At 39.0% G+C, this 17,011-nt stretch overlaps 1 protein-coding gene across 1 annotated transcript in view; it reads left to right on the top strand.

Moving 5' to 3' along the window:
- LRP2 (LDL receptor related protein 2) overlaps positions 1-17,011 on the top strand; it is a 220,105-nt gene that overhangs the window by 114,530 nt on the left and 88,564 nt on the right. Inside the window, exons 30-34 of the mRNA XM_073019794.1 lie at positions 1,373-1,550; positions 3,117-3,245; positions 8,322-8,488; positions 9,509-9,652; positions 14,375-14,484. Of these exons, the coding sequence (XP_072875895.1) occupies positions 1,373-1,550; positions 3,117-3,245; positions 8,322-8,488; positions 9,509-9,652; positions 14,375-14,484 (728 nt within the window). The remainder of the gene's footprint in view (positions 1-1,372; positions 1,551-3,116; positions 3,246-8,321; positions 8,489-9,508; positions 9,653-14,374; positions 14,485-17,011) is intronic.

Here is a 17,011-nt window from a genome sequence, read left to right as displayed (position 1 = left end):
ACTGCACTCCAGCCTGAGTGACAGAGTGAGACCCTGTTTTCAAAAAAAAAAAAAAAAATTAACTAGATTTATGTTTCTCAGTCCTGTTCTTTATGTAATATTTTTTATTCAATAAATTCTAATGAATTTATTTTCACAAGTTAAATGGGAAAATAAAGAAAATACATATTTTGTCAAAGAGCTATTATTGAACCCGATTAAAAATAGGAATACTTTTACAATGTTGGTGGAGTGTAAATTAGTTCAACCATTGTGGAAGATAGTGTGGCAGTTCCTCAAGGATCTAGAACCAGAAATACCATTTGACCCAGCAATCCCATTACTGGGTATATACTCAAAAGATTATAAATCATTCTACTGTAAAGACACATTCACACATATGTTTATCGCAGCACTATTTACAATAGCAAAGACTTGGAACTAACCCAAATGGCCATTAATGATAGACATATACATCATGGAATACTATGCAGCCATAAAAAAGAATGAGTTCATGTCCTTTGTAGGGATACGGATGAAGCTGGAAGCCGTCATTTTCAGCAAACTAACACAAGAACAGAAAACCAAATACCGCATGTTCTCACTTATAAGTGAGAGTTGAACAATGAGAACACATGGACACAGGGAGGGGAACATATACACCGGGGCCTGTCAGTGGGTGGGGGGCAAGGGGAGGGAGAGCATTAGAGCAAATACCTAATGCATGTGAGTGTTAAAACCTAGATGATGGGTTGATAGGTGCAGCAAACCACCATGGCATGCGTATACCTATGAAACCTGCACGTTCTGCACATGTATCCCAGAACCTAAAGTAAAATTTTAAAAAATAAATAAAAAATAATTTTAAAAAAAGAAAAATTTGCCATTGTATGGTTGCTGTGACTTGAAGGAAAGATGCACCTAAACTGTAACAGATTGATGTGAATCAGTGAGTGGCAGCATAAGACAGTGGAAATAGCAGGCACAAGGGTGCTGATGATGGAGTGAAGTCTGGGGTGTGGGAGTGGGAGATGAGGAGTCTCTAAGCTCTCTAGTTCCATCTAACTTCTAACTAGTAGGTGATCCTGATAAGTCATCTTGCTTTTTGTGCTTCAGTTTTGTTTTCATTTGTAAAATAGATGCCCACTGTAATTACCAAGACAAACATAAAGAATAAATGACATGTGTATGTGAAAGGATCTTGAATGGTTTAGTGGGATATAGGATGAATTGTGTATTTTTTGCCACTCTTTTGTACCATGACTTCCTTGTGTTTTTATTTGATAATGACATGCTAAAGGAAAGCATCTGCTTGAGCACATATCCTCTTTGACTCAGTGCACCTTGGCTTTGATTTTTGGATGAGGCCTCACTATTCTCTTCTGCCTCACAGATTATACGGCATCCCTATGCTCTAACTCTCTTTGAAGACTCTGTGTACTGGACTGACCGTGCTACTCGTCGGGTTATGCGAGCCAACAAGTGGCATGGAGGGAACCAGTCAGTTGTAATGTATAATATTCAATGGCCCCTTGGGATTGTTGCAGTTCATCCTTCGAAACAACCAAATTGTGAGTGGTACAGAGAAACCTCCTGCCTGGGAGTAGCTTGGAAAACACTGATGCTGGGAATGCTAAATGCACACTGTTACAGACCCATTTGTTTGGGCAATACATTTTCTTTTTCTCTTTACAAACCACCCCACTCTATACTTTCCCCAGTCCTGACATTGCCATTACTTTTATGTACCATGGAAAATTCAAACCTTGGATATAACAACAGCACATCTGAATTACATCATTTCAGCATTTGGCTACTACCTCTGTGACCCTCACATGAGTCTCCGTTTCCTCAGCTGACCAATGGAGTACAAAACAGATAGTGCCTTTGATCCTCTTACCGCTACCACTCTGTGATTGAAAGCAGCTTACTTTTAGGACTAGTTTATTATGGCAGCACTGCCTTCTAGGTGCTCTGCTGTAGCCAGCACGAGTCGTCCTAAAGTGCATGGTATGGGTGGCTAGGTGAAAGATTTGGCGTCCGTACTATTCTTTCTAGTGGGAGAGGGAAATAAGTCACTTGATCTTCACTTAACCCTTTCTTCTCAAAACTCTGCCGTTGTTTCTCACACACTTCAGCATGTGGTCGCTGCTATTTCCCTGTTCTCTTCTCCCACTCGCTGTTGCCGCATTGGATTTCATTACGGTCTAAAAGCACAGCAGGCGACTCCCGCCTCTCAGCTTCTGCGCTAGCTCTTCCCTCTGCCTGGAACATCTCTCTTCCAGATCTCTGCATGAGTTGCTTAGCGTGTCATTTAGGATTCTACCCAAATGTCACTTTCTCAGGGAGGCCCTCATTGGCCACGCTACCTAAAATAGCCACCCCCTCATAATTCTTTTGCTCTTTACCCTCATGTTCTGAAATCTCTCTTGCTCTCTCTCTCAGTTTAGTTCTGTTCCTTTTTGCTCGAATATATACTCCACTTTTATAGCGTCCCCAGTGCTTAGAATGGTGTTTGGTATACAGTGAGTACCTACCATTTTTCTGGTGAATGATGGATTAATAATCTATTAATAGCATGATATGTGTAATAAGAATATACAGGACTATGGAACATCCTGTGTGTGGGGGCCACACAGAATCCTGATTTTCAAGGTGCAGAGACACACAGAGATATCATCAGTAGAAAAATAAAAGATTATTATCTAACCAAATCTGGAAAACTCTAGGTAAACTACAAGGTCACACATCAAACACACAACTTTTATTTTAATGCAAAAAGATCTCTTTTAGGTCAGGCAAGGAGACAGATTACTTGGCATCATATTTCTATTACAAGTTCCAGATTATTCAGTGGCTGTTTGTTCATAATCTAGTTATAGACTAGATTGATCTGTAACCTTGAGTCATTCTTCTCTCTCATGTCCCTTATGAATTCTAAGTTGAAAGCCTAATGCTAGGGAAGCTGAAAGTGTAAGTAGTTCAGTGAAAACAAAACAAAAGAAAACAACAGAGGTAACAACGTACTTAAGCCCCTCAGTACTGGGGCCTCTGGGAGGACGCTAAGAGCATGACTCTGTTTTGATTTTAATGTAGTGGTTTTCCACTCACTGGTGCTTTCTTTCTTTCTCATACAGCTGTGAATCCATGTGCCTTTTCCCGCTGCAGCCATCTGTGCCTGCTTTCCTCACAGGGGCCCCATTTTTACTCCTGTGTTTGTCCTTCAGGATGGAGTCTGTCTCCTGATCTCCTGAATTGCTTGAGAGGTATAGTATGTGCCTTATGTGTGCTCTGAAGACGGATCTGGTCATAGTTTGTGCCAAGCAGTGGAAACTCTAAACCCAATTGCGACTGAACGTGTGCTGTGTCCTTTGATTCCTCAGGTGTCTGCAGAATGATGTGTGTTGTATGGGGTGATGTCACTGAGTGCCTTGGTTGTAATATAGTTTCTATATATGGAACTAATGTTATCTGTGCATGTGATTGAACAATCTGTAACCTCACATTTTCTCTCACCTGGGTACAGTTAGACTTCTCTGACAAGCCATGGTAGTGGGAAGTTCCAAATTCTGCACCTAAGAAGTAAACATTCTCAACGTTTGTGCACAGCTTCATTTTTCATGTCCATTGTCTCTTTCTCACTATTTTTTTTTTTTTTTTTTTTTTGAGATAAGGTCTTGCTCTGATGCCCAGGCTGTAGTGCAATAGTGTAATCATAGCTCACTATAGCCTCCACTTTCCAGGCCCATGTGATTCTCCCACCTCAGCCTCCTGAGGAGATGAGACTAGAGGTGCATGCCACCACACCTGGCTAATTTTTTGTATTTTTTGTAGAGATGGGGTTTTGCCATGTTGCCCAGGCTGGTCTCCAAGTTCTGCCCTCAGGCCATCCACCTGCCTTAGCCTCCCAATGTGCTGGGATTACAGACCTGAACCACTGCACCTGGTTCCATTGTCTCATTTTCATTCTTATAACCAATAGTTGATGAGTGTTCTAGCCTGGGTCTTCTGACTCCAGTTTCAGTACTGTTACTATTACCATCTGATACTTTAAGAAGGAGAATTGTGTCTGTATGAGATATTACAAGTGACTATTTGAGCAATTTAATCTTTATCTCATCCTAGAGATATTTTATTGGGTCGATTGAAGAGTATGTGGAGGATTATACCAAGTACTTAAGGGAGTAAGAAAAGAAGGAAAAGTTGCAGCCGGTTCACAAAAGAGATTTCTTCTGGAGTGTGTACTTGTGTATAATACACTTAAAAATATAATTCATTATTGCTTAAAAATCTAAGAAGTTACTCTCAACCCAAGTTCCCTTTCATTTCTCAGTGAAGCGAATGAATATATTTTGATACTGATGAAAATTGTAGACAAGTTCAACTTAAATGTTTAATTATCACATATTCCTAAATTAAGAGATAATAGAGTCGTAATCTAGAAGGAAATCTAGTCCTAATCTAGAATGGAAAATATATACTAAATTCAGGAAACTTTTAGTGTTTAGATATTATGCAGATGTAGGCTTACTGAAAAGCAAATTCCATCAGCATGTAATATTGTGCAATGATACTTTCATGATGAAAGATTTTAATTATTGGTAATTCTCACAGAGGGACTGACATTTGCCATTTTTCCTCAGAGACTCATTATGTACCTAATCCTGGTTGACATTGTTTAATTTAGTGTGTCCCTAGAGTCTTTCAGGAGAAGATTAAACTGGGCTGTAGACATTTCAGATACAAAGCATTCTTTCAGCACACAAAGGTTGTTGAATTGCACATTGGGGGTTGGTGTAATCAATATTACTCTCTGATGATGATTGATAAGTGTTAATTTTAAATAGTGCCTTTTGTTGTTTCACAAATAATTCCACTAGTGGTTCTCTCATGGGTTGACTTTACTGAAGAGGAACTTTTTCTTAGGATTTCCCTGCTGGTTTCAGAGCACCAGCTGAGTAACTGATTGCCAATATATGTTAACCGAAAAAAGGTTTCCACATTTTTTTTCCCAACAAGACGTTTAGAAAACTTGTTAACATTTATAGGTGGAAACATTTTACTTGATTTGACTGTTGAATAGCTTTTAAACTGGTGTTTACTAAGTGGCTGGAATATATGTGGAAGTGCTTCTGTGATACTGTTAAGTAAAATAAGCAGACACTGCACAATATTGGCCCTGTAAAAACATGCATTAAAAAAGTCTGGAAACAAGAACACACAAGTGCCAACAGTGGTTACAGTTGGATAGGGCAATCATGAGCTGGTTCTATTTATTTCTAATTTTATGTTATAGTGAGTGCTTTCTCTATATGAGACTTTTTTAATTCTTTAGAAAATAGATGCCTCACAATGCCAAAACCAAATAAACAAACAAAACTCAAGCCAAACATCACCTCAGCACCCCTAAAATTACTCCAAATACAAATAGACTTCGGACTCAGTCTCGGGCACAAGGCACTTGCTTCAGTGATTTTGTGCAAGATTAGAGAACAATCCTTGTCCTTGCTCCAGTGAAGGCTGCGGTGCTGATCAGCTTGTGCAGGGTATGACTTAAGGAGAACCTAGGTTTGGGGATCATATATATTGTCATTCAATTACAACATTGATTTCCCATTCCTGACTATAATGTCTTCATGACCCTGCTGACACTAACATTAATAGGATTATGACATGGAAAATAGAAATGAAGAGATGATCTTTAATTTCAAAAAACAGAGACACACTGACCTACTTAACTGTCACCACCTCCTGAACTCCTTTCCATGAAACCCTAGATGCCCCTGTGCCTACCCCTTCGTGCCATTGTCATAATGAATTGTAAGGGCTCGTATACTTGGTCTTGCCCTCTAGATGCTATGTTCCTTGACGATAAAGCCTCTACCTGGTCTGTAGATGTATGCTTATTGCCTGTGGCACTTCATGGTACATGGTGGCACTCAGTAAATGTTGAGTGAATGACAAACTCTCCAATATCCATTTTTGTTCCTTCCCCAGTCCTCTGTTTTTTACCCATTTGCTCCTTAGATACGTGTGCAGTGTGTGAAATCAATTCTTTTTGCTTTTCCATATGGCACTTTTCAGGCACCTCCCTGTGCTACCTGTTGTCTTACTGGCCACTTCCTTTCTATTACTCCCCTGGCATCATCCCCCACCATGACGCTCACAGTTTCAGCCAGCGCAGCGTTACAGGAGATCATGCTCTCTGGTCCATTGCCTGCAAATGTTCATCGGTGGTAAACGTTCTCAGTACACCAGCAGTTATCAGATAAAGGGCTTGAGACATGATCCCCAGGAAGGAGTAGAAGCAGATAGTGCTTAAGGGAAGAGTGCCATGGAGGAGTCAAGAAGGCCCATGTATCATGGATGAGATAAGCAAAGTTTTTAGGCCCTAAACAATGCTTTCGTTGAGAATTACTCCAATTAAGCAAAGGGAGATGAACCATTCAAAAGGGCAGCATCAGGTTTTGAGTGAGTAAGAATTTAAAGTCCCCCATAAAACTGGGACAGAGGTATTGTTTCTGTTGAGCCAATGAACATTAATAATGTATAATCAATACATACTTAAATATCATCGCAAGATAATTTCTTGGTACAGCTGAAACTCATAATGTAGCTTTTTTTTTTTAATTGCAGTTAAACCAAATGAAATGAGTGGTAATTTGATACTCAATAAATAGTACCTGGCCTGCGGTATTTGCAGTGTAGTGATGAAAAACGTAGTTTCTGGAGTCCGGGAGGCCTGGTTGTGTGACCTTGTTTAAATTGCTTGATTTCCTTGTGTCTTATTTGCAAACTGAGGGAGGACCTGTCTAACAAACAAACTTAGGAAACTTGAGGGAGATAAATTAAGGGAAATATTTACCTGATGCATGCAATATGGCACACATTCTCAATCAATGAGAGACGATTTTTATTGCAATTGAAGTTGTTCAGAAGAGAGGCAATGTGGAGCAGCTGAGAGAGGAAGGGCTTGGAAGTGAATGGGCCAGGGTCCACCTCCTATTACTGTTTCCTGCAGAAGTCACAGAGCTCCTGCAAATCTCATTTGCTCCAGCTGAAAACAACTTTGCAGGCTTGTTGTGGAAGATTATACATTGCAGTACTTGAAAAATGTAAAGCGTTACTAGTTGCAAAATTTACATTAGACTAAATTTAAATTTGTCCTAAGTTAATAAAAACCGGGTTATTTCTCAGTAATAGAAATGATAAGAAAAAGGAAAAGCTAATGAGATGTGAAAATAAGTGAAGAAAAAATGACCAAGTCATCCTGCTGAAGATGGAAAGTTTCCCAGATTATAAAAATAATGAAAACGTCATGTTTAGCTTATGAAAGTTATGTAATGATTAATCATTTTATACTTTATCTTAATATGTGATATATCTTATACATATATCTTAACACAAAACTTAGATTCAAAAGTTTTCCTTTTCTCGGAGAGGAATTTTAAAACCCCACTCTTGATGGGGATCAGGATAAAGATTAAATTGTTTCTGAAAAAGGAACTTTTATTATCTGTTAAGGTGGCTAAGTGAACTGATAGTTTAAGATACTATGGGAATGTTTAAATTACAATGTGTAGACAGTTTTGAGAACTTTGGAAGATACTATTTACATATTCACTTCTACATTAATGTAGTCATGTGGTCATCCATTTAGTTAGCAAACATTTATTGGGCAAATATTTTATGCCAGGCTCTGAGTACCAGGCCCTGGGACACAATAATAAGCAAATCAGACACAGTCATTGACCTTTGGGAGTTAAAATCTTATGGGGAAGAGAGACACTACTCAAGTAACAATTGATGAGATTATACATTGGATTGATTTATTAAGGTCTCAATAAATACTAGGCAACACTTTGTAGTGTTGTTTTATTTTCTGAACATTCTTAAAACTAGTAAGCTGCCTTTCACAAGAATAGTCTAAATGATTTTTTTCACTTTTTTTTTTTCAAAACTCAACTCTCCTTTCCCTGAGATCAGTGTTAGTGAGGTTTGTCTGTGTGTAGAAGTGGAAGAACCTCCTGTCTGTGAGGTTTAGCAAATATGAGTGGTTTATCAGTGTAAGTAAGGACTCAGTGAAGAGTAAGATAAATACCAACCTGCCTTGAAAAAGTCTAGACAGTGTTGCATGTGGGGTTGGAGGTCTTGTGGTCCAGCAGCCCACTGAAACCCTGTGAAAGGCCCATGCTTGTCTGACGAAGTACATTATATTTATTGCTGCAATGCTGCAATGTCATTTTAGCCCATATGATGGTAACAGGCTACTGCCTTCCATTACTCTAAATGTCTGGGAATAGTGGGATATGATTTTGACTGATATTCTTCTATTTTCACAGATGATCAACCTTTCTTAATAACTGTAAGGCAACATATAATTTTTGGAATCTCCCTTAATCCTGATGTGAAGAGCAACGATGCTATGGTCCCCATAGCAGGGATACAGAATGGTTTAGATGTTGAATTTGATGACGCTGAGCAATACATCTATTGGGTTGAAAATCCAGTAAGTTTTGAATAACATTCAAAGTATATAATTTATTCTTGAAGAGCCTGCCTGCACTGATTTTTTTTATATGCAAACTTTTGTTGTGTGGGTGAAAGGGAAACGATGTGGAAATAAATTTATCCCTAAGTTTTTTGATTCAATGAGGGGTATAAATGTGAGCTTGGTCTGGAGCAAAAATCATAAAACTCTTTAGCTTTAGAAAGAGAAACAAATTGAAACTATTGTGTGTTATTTACTTATTCAGCAAGTATTTTCTAGAAGTGCCTATGATTCGCCCTGCACTGAATTACCTGCTTCTGACCACAGTATACATGCCAAGAAGCAGCAGTCACAATGCTTGCTGGGATTATGCATTGGATTGATTTATTAAGGTCTCAACAAATACTAGGCAACTCCCTAGAGGAGTCTTAAGCTAGTAGAAAATATTTGACGAATATAAAAATGATCAAAACTCAAGACAAAAGTAGTAGTTCCCTAAGGGAATTTAGTGAAAGCATTTGATGTGGTGCTGAGGCCTTCCTTTAGAATCCTTTAGAATATTTGCCTCTAGGGTAAGAATGAACACTTCTCCAGTTCTCTTCCTCATAGGACATTTTCTTCAACCTTCAGGGAAAAAACCTGTAAGAATAGGGAAAGGGCAAGGAGACTATAAAGGAGGAAGAGAAGAAAGATCTTTGTGTTTCATGTTTGTCACCCATATACAAAATATACTCCTAGCCTTCTGATCCACATCTGTGACTTGGGTTTTTCTTATGACTCATATGCTTGTGGTAGTTAAGAACTATCTCTGTAGCCAGTACTGGAGATAGCTTGAATGGTAAGCCTTGTGTATTCCAGTGACACACTGAAAAATCATTTGAAGCCTACCCAATGGTGCTGAACCTTTGTTTGCCTTTCCTCTGAGTGTAAGGAGTGTTCAAGAAACAAAGCAGCTGGCCGTAGCCACGGTGAAGAAAGGGTTCTTATGTAGGAGCCATGGCCTTGGAACTGCTCACCTCCCCTTGTCTTTCTTTCCAGGGTGAAATTCACAGAGTGAAGACAGATGGCACCAACAGGACAGTGTTTGCTTCTGTATCTATGGTGGGGCCTTCTATGAACCTGGCCTTAGACTGGATTTCAAGAAATCTTTATTCTACCAATCCTAGAACTCAGTCAATTGAGGTAATGATTCCATAATACTATTTACACAAACGTTGGATTTAAACTGATATAAACTCTAGTATCAGGAATAGATCTCATGTGGATTTTGGAATCATTTTTAAGCAAGAAGAAAAAGGGAAAAGATACTAGTGTTAACTATCAAAGTCTCTGAAGTGAAAGAGGAAAACCACCTTAAAAAATTCTTTTTTTTTTTTTTTTTTTGAGACAAAGTCTCACTCTGTCACCCAGGCTGGAGTACAGTGGCACGATCTTGGCTCACTGCAACCTCCAGCTCCTGGGTTCAAGCAATTCTCCTGTCTCAGCCACCTGAGTAGCTGGGACTACAGGTGTGTGCCGCCATGCCTGGCTAATTTTTTGTAATTTTAGTAGAGACAGGGTTTCACCATGTTGGCCAGGCTAGTCTTGAACACCTGACCTCAAGTGATCCGCCCACCTCAACCTCCCAAAGTGCTGGGATTATAGGCATGAGCCACCGTGCCTGGCTGGCAAAAATAAATTATTTGAACTTTCTATTGCTTTATTTTGTTTCCTCCTAATTATCAATATTACCTTGTTGCTATAAAAATATTTTAGGTAATTTAAAAAATAATATATAAGAAGATCAATAAAAGTTACATAGGGAATTCAACATAAAGGGAAGATTATGGTAAGCAGGGAATTTTTACTATGTTTCCTCATCTAATCTTCAATGCTATTTCAGTTCTCAACCAAATTTATAGTTTGCCTCTGTTCTTAGATGGAAATCTTTCTATGGCTCCAGTACAGTTTTTCTAACAGCAAAACAGAAAGTAGAAACTCGATTCTGATTCCTTTGATACTCTCTTCTTCAAGATAAATGTTCTTTTTACTCTAATTCCCAGAAGAAATTCTAGATGAGGCACAGGTATGAAATCACATGAAGGAAGTCAGAGGTAACTTGACTAGTGTTGGTTTGCTCCACTCTGAGAGAAGGATAAAACATGGAAGGGATTATTAATTCATAATAATTTTGAAAGTGAAACTTCTCAAAGCAAGGAGAAGGTTTTGGTGGGGGATAGTTAGCAGAGCCCTGACAATCCACTGCTTTAGGTGGGCACCAGCTGGCAAGCCAGTTTTTCTTTGGAGCATTCAGAAAGATACTGAAGATGAGGAAGGCACACAGCAGCCTGGTGGCTAATTTAGAGCACCTATCTACACTAAGAAGCACTCTCTGTAGACTAAGAACAGCCTATGTAGAGTTTGGTACTATCTGAGGTTTCACGCATCCATTGGTGATCTTGGAATGTATCCCCCATGGATGAGTGCGGACGACTGTTTTTATTTCTGCCAAATGAAGAAATAGGGAAAAGGTGTCCCAGGCAGAGAAAAGAGCTCTCACTGGAACAGTGCTTGAGTTTACAAATATCTTTCACTAGCATCTAATTTAATCCTCGCAACATTCCTAAGGGCAGGCAGGTGTGGTAGCCATTCGTGATGAGAGGGAAATTTGCAGTACACACAAATATCTCAAACCAGGTAGAATCATCAGGTGTTAACGTGAAGGGCCCCTTGGAGGCTCCTCTGTTCAAGCTCTATTTTTTTTTTTTTTTTTTTTTTTTACATAGGAAACCAACGCCCACAGAAGCTAAGAGATTGTCTTAAATGGTCAGCTTCGCTGCTCTAATTCCCAGGCAATATTCTCTCTTTGCACTTTTATAAACTACAACTCCGGCAATCCAGACTGGTTTAACCCTCTTTGACAGTGGCAGAAAATATTTTTCATGATTTCAACTAAAACAATCATCCTCCCATTAAACATAGGCAACATCTACTGCCTAAGACACTACGAAACTCACATCTCTCTAGAGTCCACCCAGTGCAAAGCTGTCTTACTTCCAAACGACAATTAATATGCTCGTATTTTATCTCTTGGTCTCTTGATTAGTAAATGGGGTTCTTTTCTTTTAAACTGATTGTTTTCCAAAAGCAGGGAACATGTCTTTCCCATTAGTGTTAGGTACAATTGCAATAGCAGCCAGTTGGAGAATAACTGAACATGCATGTGTGCGTGGATTGGTAAGGCCACTTTAACCACATGAACCAAGAGTTTCTTATTATGCCCCGATGCAGTGAGGTACAGAGGAAAGATATTCTGATTTGGAGTCCAAAGACCTGGCTTTGAATCTGGGTTGCTTGCTTATTTTATTCATTCATTTAATGAGCACTAGGAAATGCTTTCTATGGATCAGTTGGTCCTGGATATTCTAAGATGATTAAAATATTTTTTTTTCTGTCTTTAAGTAGCTCACATATCTGTGAGATAGATACATAAACAAATACCTGTGCTCCAGTGTCATAAGTGTGATAAGGCCAGTGAATATAAAGTGCTAGTGATTGGAGGCAGAGGTATAAGTGAGGGGAGAGAGCATGCAGACTTCCCATTCGTGGTTACTTGTGAGCTGAGTGTTGAAAGATGACTAATACATCCTTCCTTATCCGAGGGTTTCACTTTCTGAGGTTTCAGTTACCTGCAGTGGCCTAAGAATAGGTGAGTACAGCACAATAAGATATTTAAAAGGCGAGAGAGAGAGAGACCACTTTCACATAATTGTTATTACAGTATATCGTTATAATTGTTCTATTTTCGGATTGTTAATCTCTTACCGTGTCTAATTTATAAATTAAACTTAATCGTAGGTGTGTATGTGTAGGAAAGAACATAGTAGACTTCAGTACTATCTGAGGTTTCAGGCATCCATTGGTGATCTTGGAATGTGTCCCTCAGGGATGAGGGGGGACGACTGTTTTTATTTCTGCCAAATGAAGACATAGGGAAAAGGTGTCCCAGGCAGAGAAAAACAGTTGAATAAAGACCCTGAAACATGGAAATGCATTTTGTGACTGGGGACAGCACTGCATTTTCTCTACTCATGAGCTATTTGACTATTTGACCTTGGACAAATTAACTTCTCTGAGCCTCTGTTTTCTCATCTGTACAGTGGAATTTATGGCTGAATAAGTAAAAATACTTCATAACACGGAGGTATCCTGTAAATACAGAGCGCTGTTTCCCTCAAATGATCAATATTTTTAGAAGATCCATAAAAGACCTATGAGAATAATGACCCTAGGGCAAATTGCCCTTTTAATGGTTTTACTGGTGTTTCCCCTTAGGTCATTTAAATTGTAAGTAATTCTTCCGGGTGATTGTTGGATTAATTAAGAAAATAGGAATCGTATTCACTTTCTGTTTACCTGTATAATATGCCTTCCTGCCAAAGAGTAGTTCGCGTTTAACTCCAACTTGAAAATAAGAGAAACATTGAAGAAACTGTTATCCACTAGGGGTAGCTGTGTGCCCATCCACTAAAAGAAATTTTATGGCTGTATTGTGAAGCCTACAGAGTGGCCATGTGAGAGAGAGCTCTGCCTATTCCAGAAAACAAGAAAAGGAACTTTGAACTAAAGAGATCCTTAGTCGTAGGAAAAGGAGAGAAATTGTAGCAGAAAGAGGCAAACTGAGAAAAGAAAAGTTACCTTAGTCCAAGCAGGAGTGAAAGATACCAGACAATAGAGAGAAAAAAATTTAGGGAAAAGAATGAGGGAGAGAAGAAGAATGTGTGTGTGTGTGTGTGTGTATGCGTGTGCACGTGTGCACATGCATGAGAGATGGAGAATCACAGATAATCTATTTGTATTGAAAAGCAATTTTATAGAAAAACCTTAATGCAAAAATTAACAGGCATTTTCTGATTTCTTACTAGTTGTCTCTTAGACTGTCTTAGGTACGTATTAAATGGCTTCATTGCCGTAAGAAACTTCCTTCTAGTTCAATAAACCATATTTCTATGTGCTGTATCAGGGCCCTGTTAGCACTGCGGTTATAACAGTAATAATCACAAACAGCCTTGGGAAAGTCACTAAACCTCTCTAGGCCTCTTTTTCTTCATCTGTATTGAGAAAAATGATGGGATCTACCTCACAGAATTGTAAGGATCAAATACAATAATGTTTGCTCCAATACCTCATACATAGTGACGAGTAGATGGACCAATTAAACAATAGAAGTTTATTGAACACAGTTGTGCTGGGTGCTGTGCTAAGTGCTTTACCTGTATTATCTCTTAGACTGAGGTCTGTGCAGAAGATAATGCTTTCATCCATATTTGACTGATCAATTTCAGAGAGGTGAATTTATTTGCCTCAGGTTGTACATTCAGGACCTGGCAGGGCAGAGATTTCAGCTCATGTGTTTCAGCTTAGGTTGTTGACTTGGAACAGAATTCACTGTACCTCTGAGTAAATTTGGACTATTTTGATAAACTGTGTTGGCAGTAATTGGCCACCAAGTGCCATGGTCTGGTCATCGAGGTGCAAGAAAGCTGTGGGTTCTCATTTGTCTCTTCCAGAGATTTCTCTTAGCTTTCCTGAAGGATTTTTGCAGTTTCTTCAGGCAGTGGCTCTGTATGTTTTCCCAATTGAGTCTTCCTTTTATCCATAAAAATGTTCCCTCCTGAAATTTTAGGTGAATTGGAAGTAGGAACTTGGGAGGTGATTTTACTTCTCTTACTCTCATTTTCTATTGAGCTAATTTCCTCATTTCCCTGAAGTGCAATAGAGATGATCTGAAATCTCATGCAAACCCTCTCTCATTCATCCCTAACTGTGCTTTGGAATTTGTTTTGTATGTAAGTTCTCCTTCATCTCAGTTTCCTTTGGTTCCCCTTATGAAACTCAGTTCTAATAAGTTATTTTATGCTATAGGTTTTGACACTCCACGGAGATATCAGATACAGAAAAACACTGATTGCCAATGATGGGACAGCTCTTGGAGTTGGCTTTCCAATTGGCATAACTGTTGATCCTGCTCGTGGGTGAGTATTCATAAATGGCACGTGTCTTCTATGCAGCATTGTTCTTGTTAATGTCAGGGTCTGACAAAATGGAAGATTTCAAATTTGGGACATCTTCTGATTTCATATGTTAACATTTGAAAAATAATGGATCTCAGTGAGAAAGAGAAATAGCTTTGACCTATATTTAGTGTGCAGGATACTGTTTGTATTTTATTCCGTGGTCTTCAAATGAACAACACTGGATTTAAAATTAATTCCAAACAAACAAGACTTTTAGGACTTTTAAAATAGCATTATAAGAATTGACAATATATTCTGACTTTGAAAGGACATGGAAAGCTCTAAGGGGATGTGTAACGTTTGCAATAGACCTTGAAGGATGAGAAGCCTTCTAGTAGGCGGAGAATGGGTTGCAACCAGGCAGTGGTTCTTGAGGCCGAGGGAGCAATGAAGGCACAGAAGTATGGCGGTGCCTAGCATAATTGTGGGGAGAGCTGGAACCAGAGGCTTAGAGTAGGGAGCTGTTGACCACATGGGAGATACAGTAGATAAGGTCATTTGGGGACAAATCGTGGAGGGCCTTTAATATCATGCTAAGGAATTGAACTTTATTCTTTTGAGTAATAAGGAGCAAGTAGGGATTTTTTTTTTTAATTTCAACTTCTATTTTAGATATGGGGTCACATGTGCAAGTTTGTTACATGGGTATATTGTACCCAGATAGTGAGCATAGTACCCAATAGTTAGTTTTTCAACCCATGCTCTGTTCTCTTCCTCCCCTCTCTAATAGTCCACAGTGTCTATTTTTCCCATGTTTATGTCCATGTGTGCTCAATGTTTAGCTCCCACTTACAAGTGAGAACATGTAGTATTTGGTTTTCTCTTCCCAGCAAGGAATTCTGAGGAAGGGAGTGATAGAAGCAAATTTGTGTTTTAGAAAAATTGGTCAGGATTGATGTGGAGAGAGGCCAGGGCCAGGGAGACCAGTTAGGAGAAAATGGACTTAATGGATGTCAGCTGGAGTCCTCTGGTCTGTTTGATTGGCTATTTCATTCTGTTGATCTACTATGCCATATTATAAACCAGAATAATGAATTGTAAAATATAAGCATTGATTTTTTTTTTTTAAAGAGATTGTCACATCATTCCAAGTGGATTTTGGCTTAATGTTTGAAAGTCATCAGATTCTTAGGCCTAGGAGAGCACTGAAGAAGTAATTTGTATTAGCTGTTTCAGACAAGGATGACATGGAAACCAAATCCAATTCTTAAACGGCACAAGAAGCAAACATTCTATTCTGTGCCTGCTGGCTTGTACTAGTTTTCAGTTATTCTTTCTAGAAGAAGGACCGTCTTAGGTTTTAAATTCTACTTTTGAAACTCAGGTTCACTTATTATTTATTTTTCATTTATCAGACATTTCTGCATTGTGCACCTTTTTGGGTGGTGTATTAGTTAAGATAGGCTAACTGTTGGAGCAAATAAACTCCAAAATATGTAATAGGTGAAAGAAAATAGAAATTTATTTGTATTTTATATGGGCAGTGGGGTTTGGGCAGAAGATGGGAGGAAGCTCTACTCTACATAGTCATTCCAGGACCGAGGCTGATGGATGCTCTGCCATCTTCAGTAGGAGGCTTCCTAGGTCATTCTAAGTATCAGCATCTTTTGAGCAGTGAAGGAAAGAACATTCAGAAATTTGCTGGGAGGTTTTTATGAGCCAGGCCTACAAGTAGTGCACACCACTTCTGCTCACACCCCTTAAGTTACAATTGGGTCACATGACCACAGCTAACTGCACAGAAGGACATGCAGTCCACCTATTTGCCTAGAGAGAAGAGAAAGACATTAATTTTGGCAAGTGGAAGCAGTCTCTTTCATGGGGCCATGGTGGGGAGTTTCGAGGGTGGATACAAGGATTAAAGACCTAATTTGCAACCTTTGCAACCTTAAGGATTTATGGCTTAGTAAGGAGGATAAGGCCCGTGTATAAAGAACAATAACCCAGGTTCATATATGATTAGGAGCCATAAGAGAGGCTAAAAAAATTGGGATGATAGTGCTATAAAGATGCAACCTTTCAGCTTGGTGGAAGAGATATCATTTGGACTGGATCTTAAAGCATACCTAGAACTTCACTAGGCAGAGCTAGCTTTTAAGATATATCATGTGATATGAAGGATGGAAGGTTAAGAGCAAAGGGACAGAAAATAGAGTGTGTGTTCAAGTGACTAAGAGCAACCCAGTTGGGTTGGGAGATGATTAGAAGAGCTTAGAATTTTGTCAGAGGACATAGGAGGAGAAAAAAGACAGACACTTGAGGATCTAATGTCTTGGATTCTCAGTGAAGAGAAAGTCTTGAGAAAGTTGTGGTAAATGTTACTGAACCAGTTGTTGCAGAAAAATATCTTTGTGGATGATCATTAATAAAGAGCCGAGGCGATCACAGAGTCTTTGGTGATATTCGAGAGAGGATGTTCAATAGAGATAGTAGAAGTTAAAAGAATGGAAGGAGGATGAGGAAATGTGAATACTCTTTTAAGAGT

Source organism: Chlorocebus sabaeus, chromosome 10 (assembly GCF_047675955.1).
Source record: "Chlorocebus sabaeus isolate Y175 chromosome 10, mChlSab1.0.hap1, whole genome shotgun sequence".
NCBI lineage: Eukaryota > Metazoa > Chordata > Mammalia > Primates > Cercopithecidae > Chlorocebus > Chlorocebus sabaeus.
Note: the sequence above shows the minus strand (reverse complement) of the source record. Positions and strands in the feature narration are given on the sequence as shown.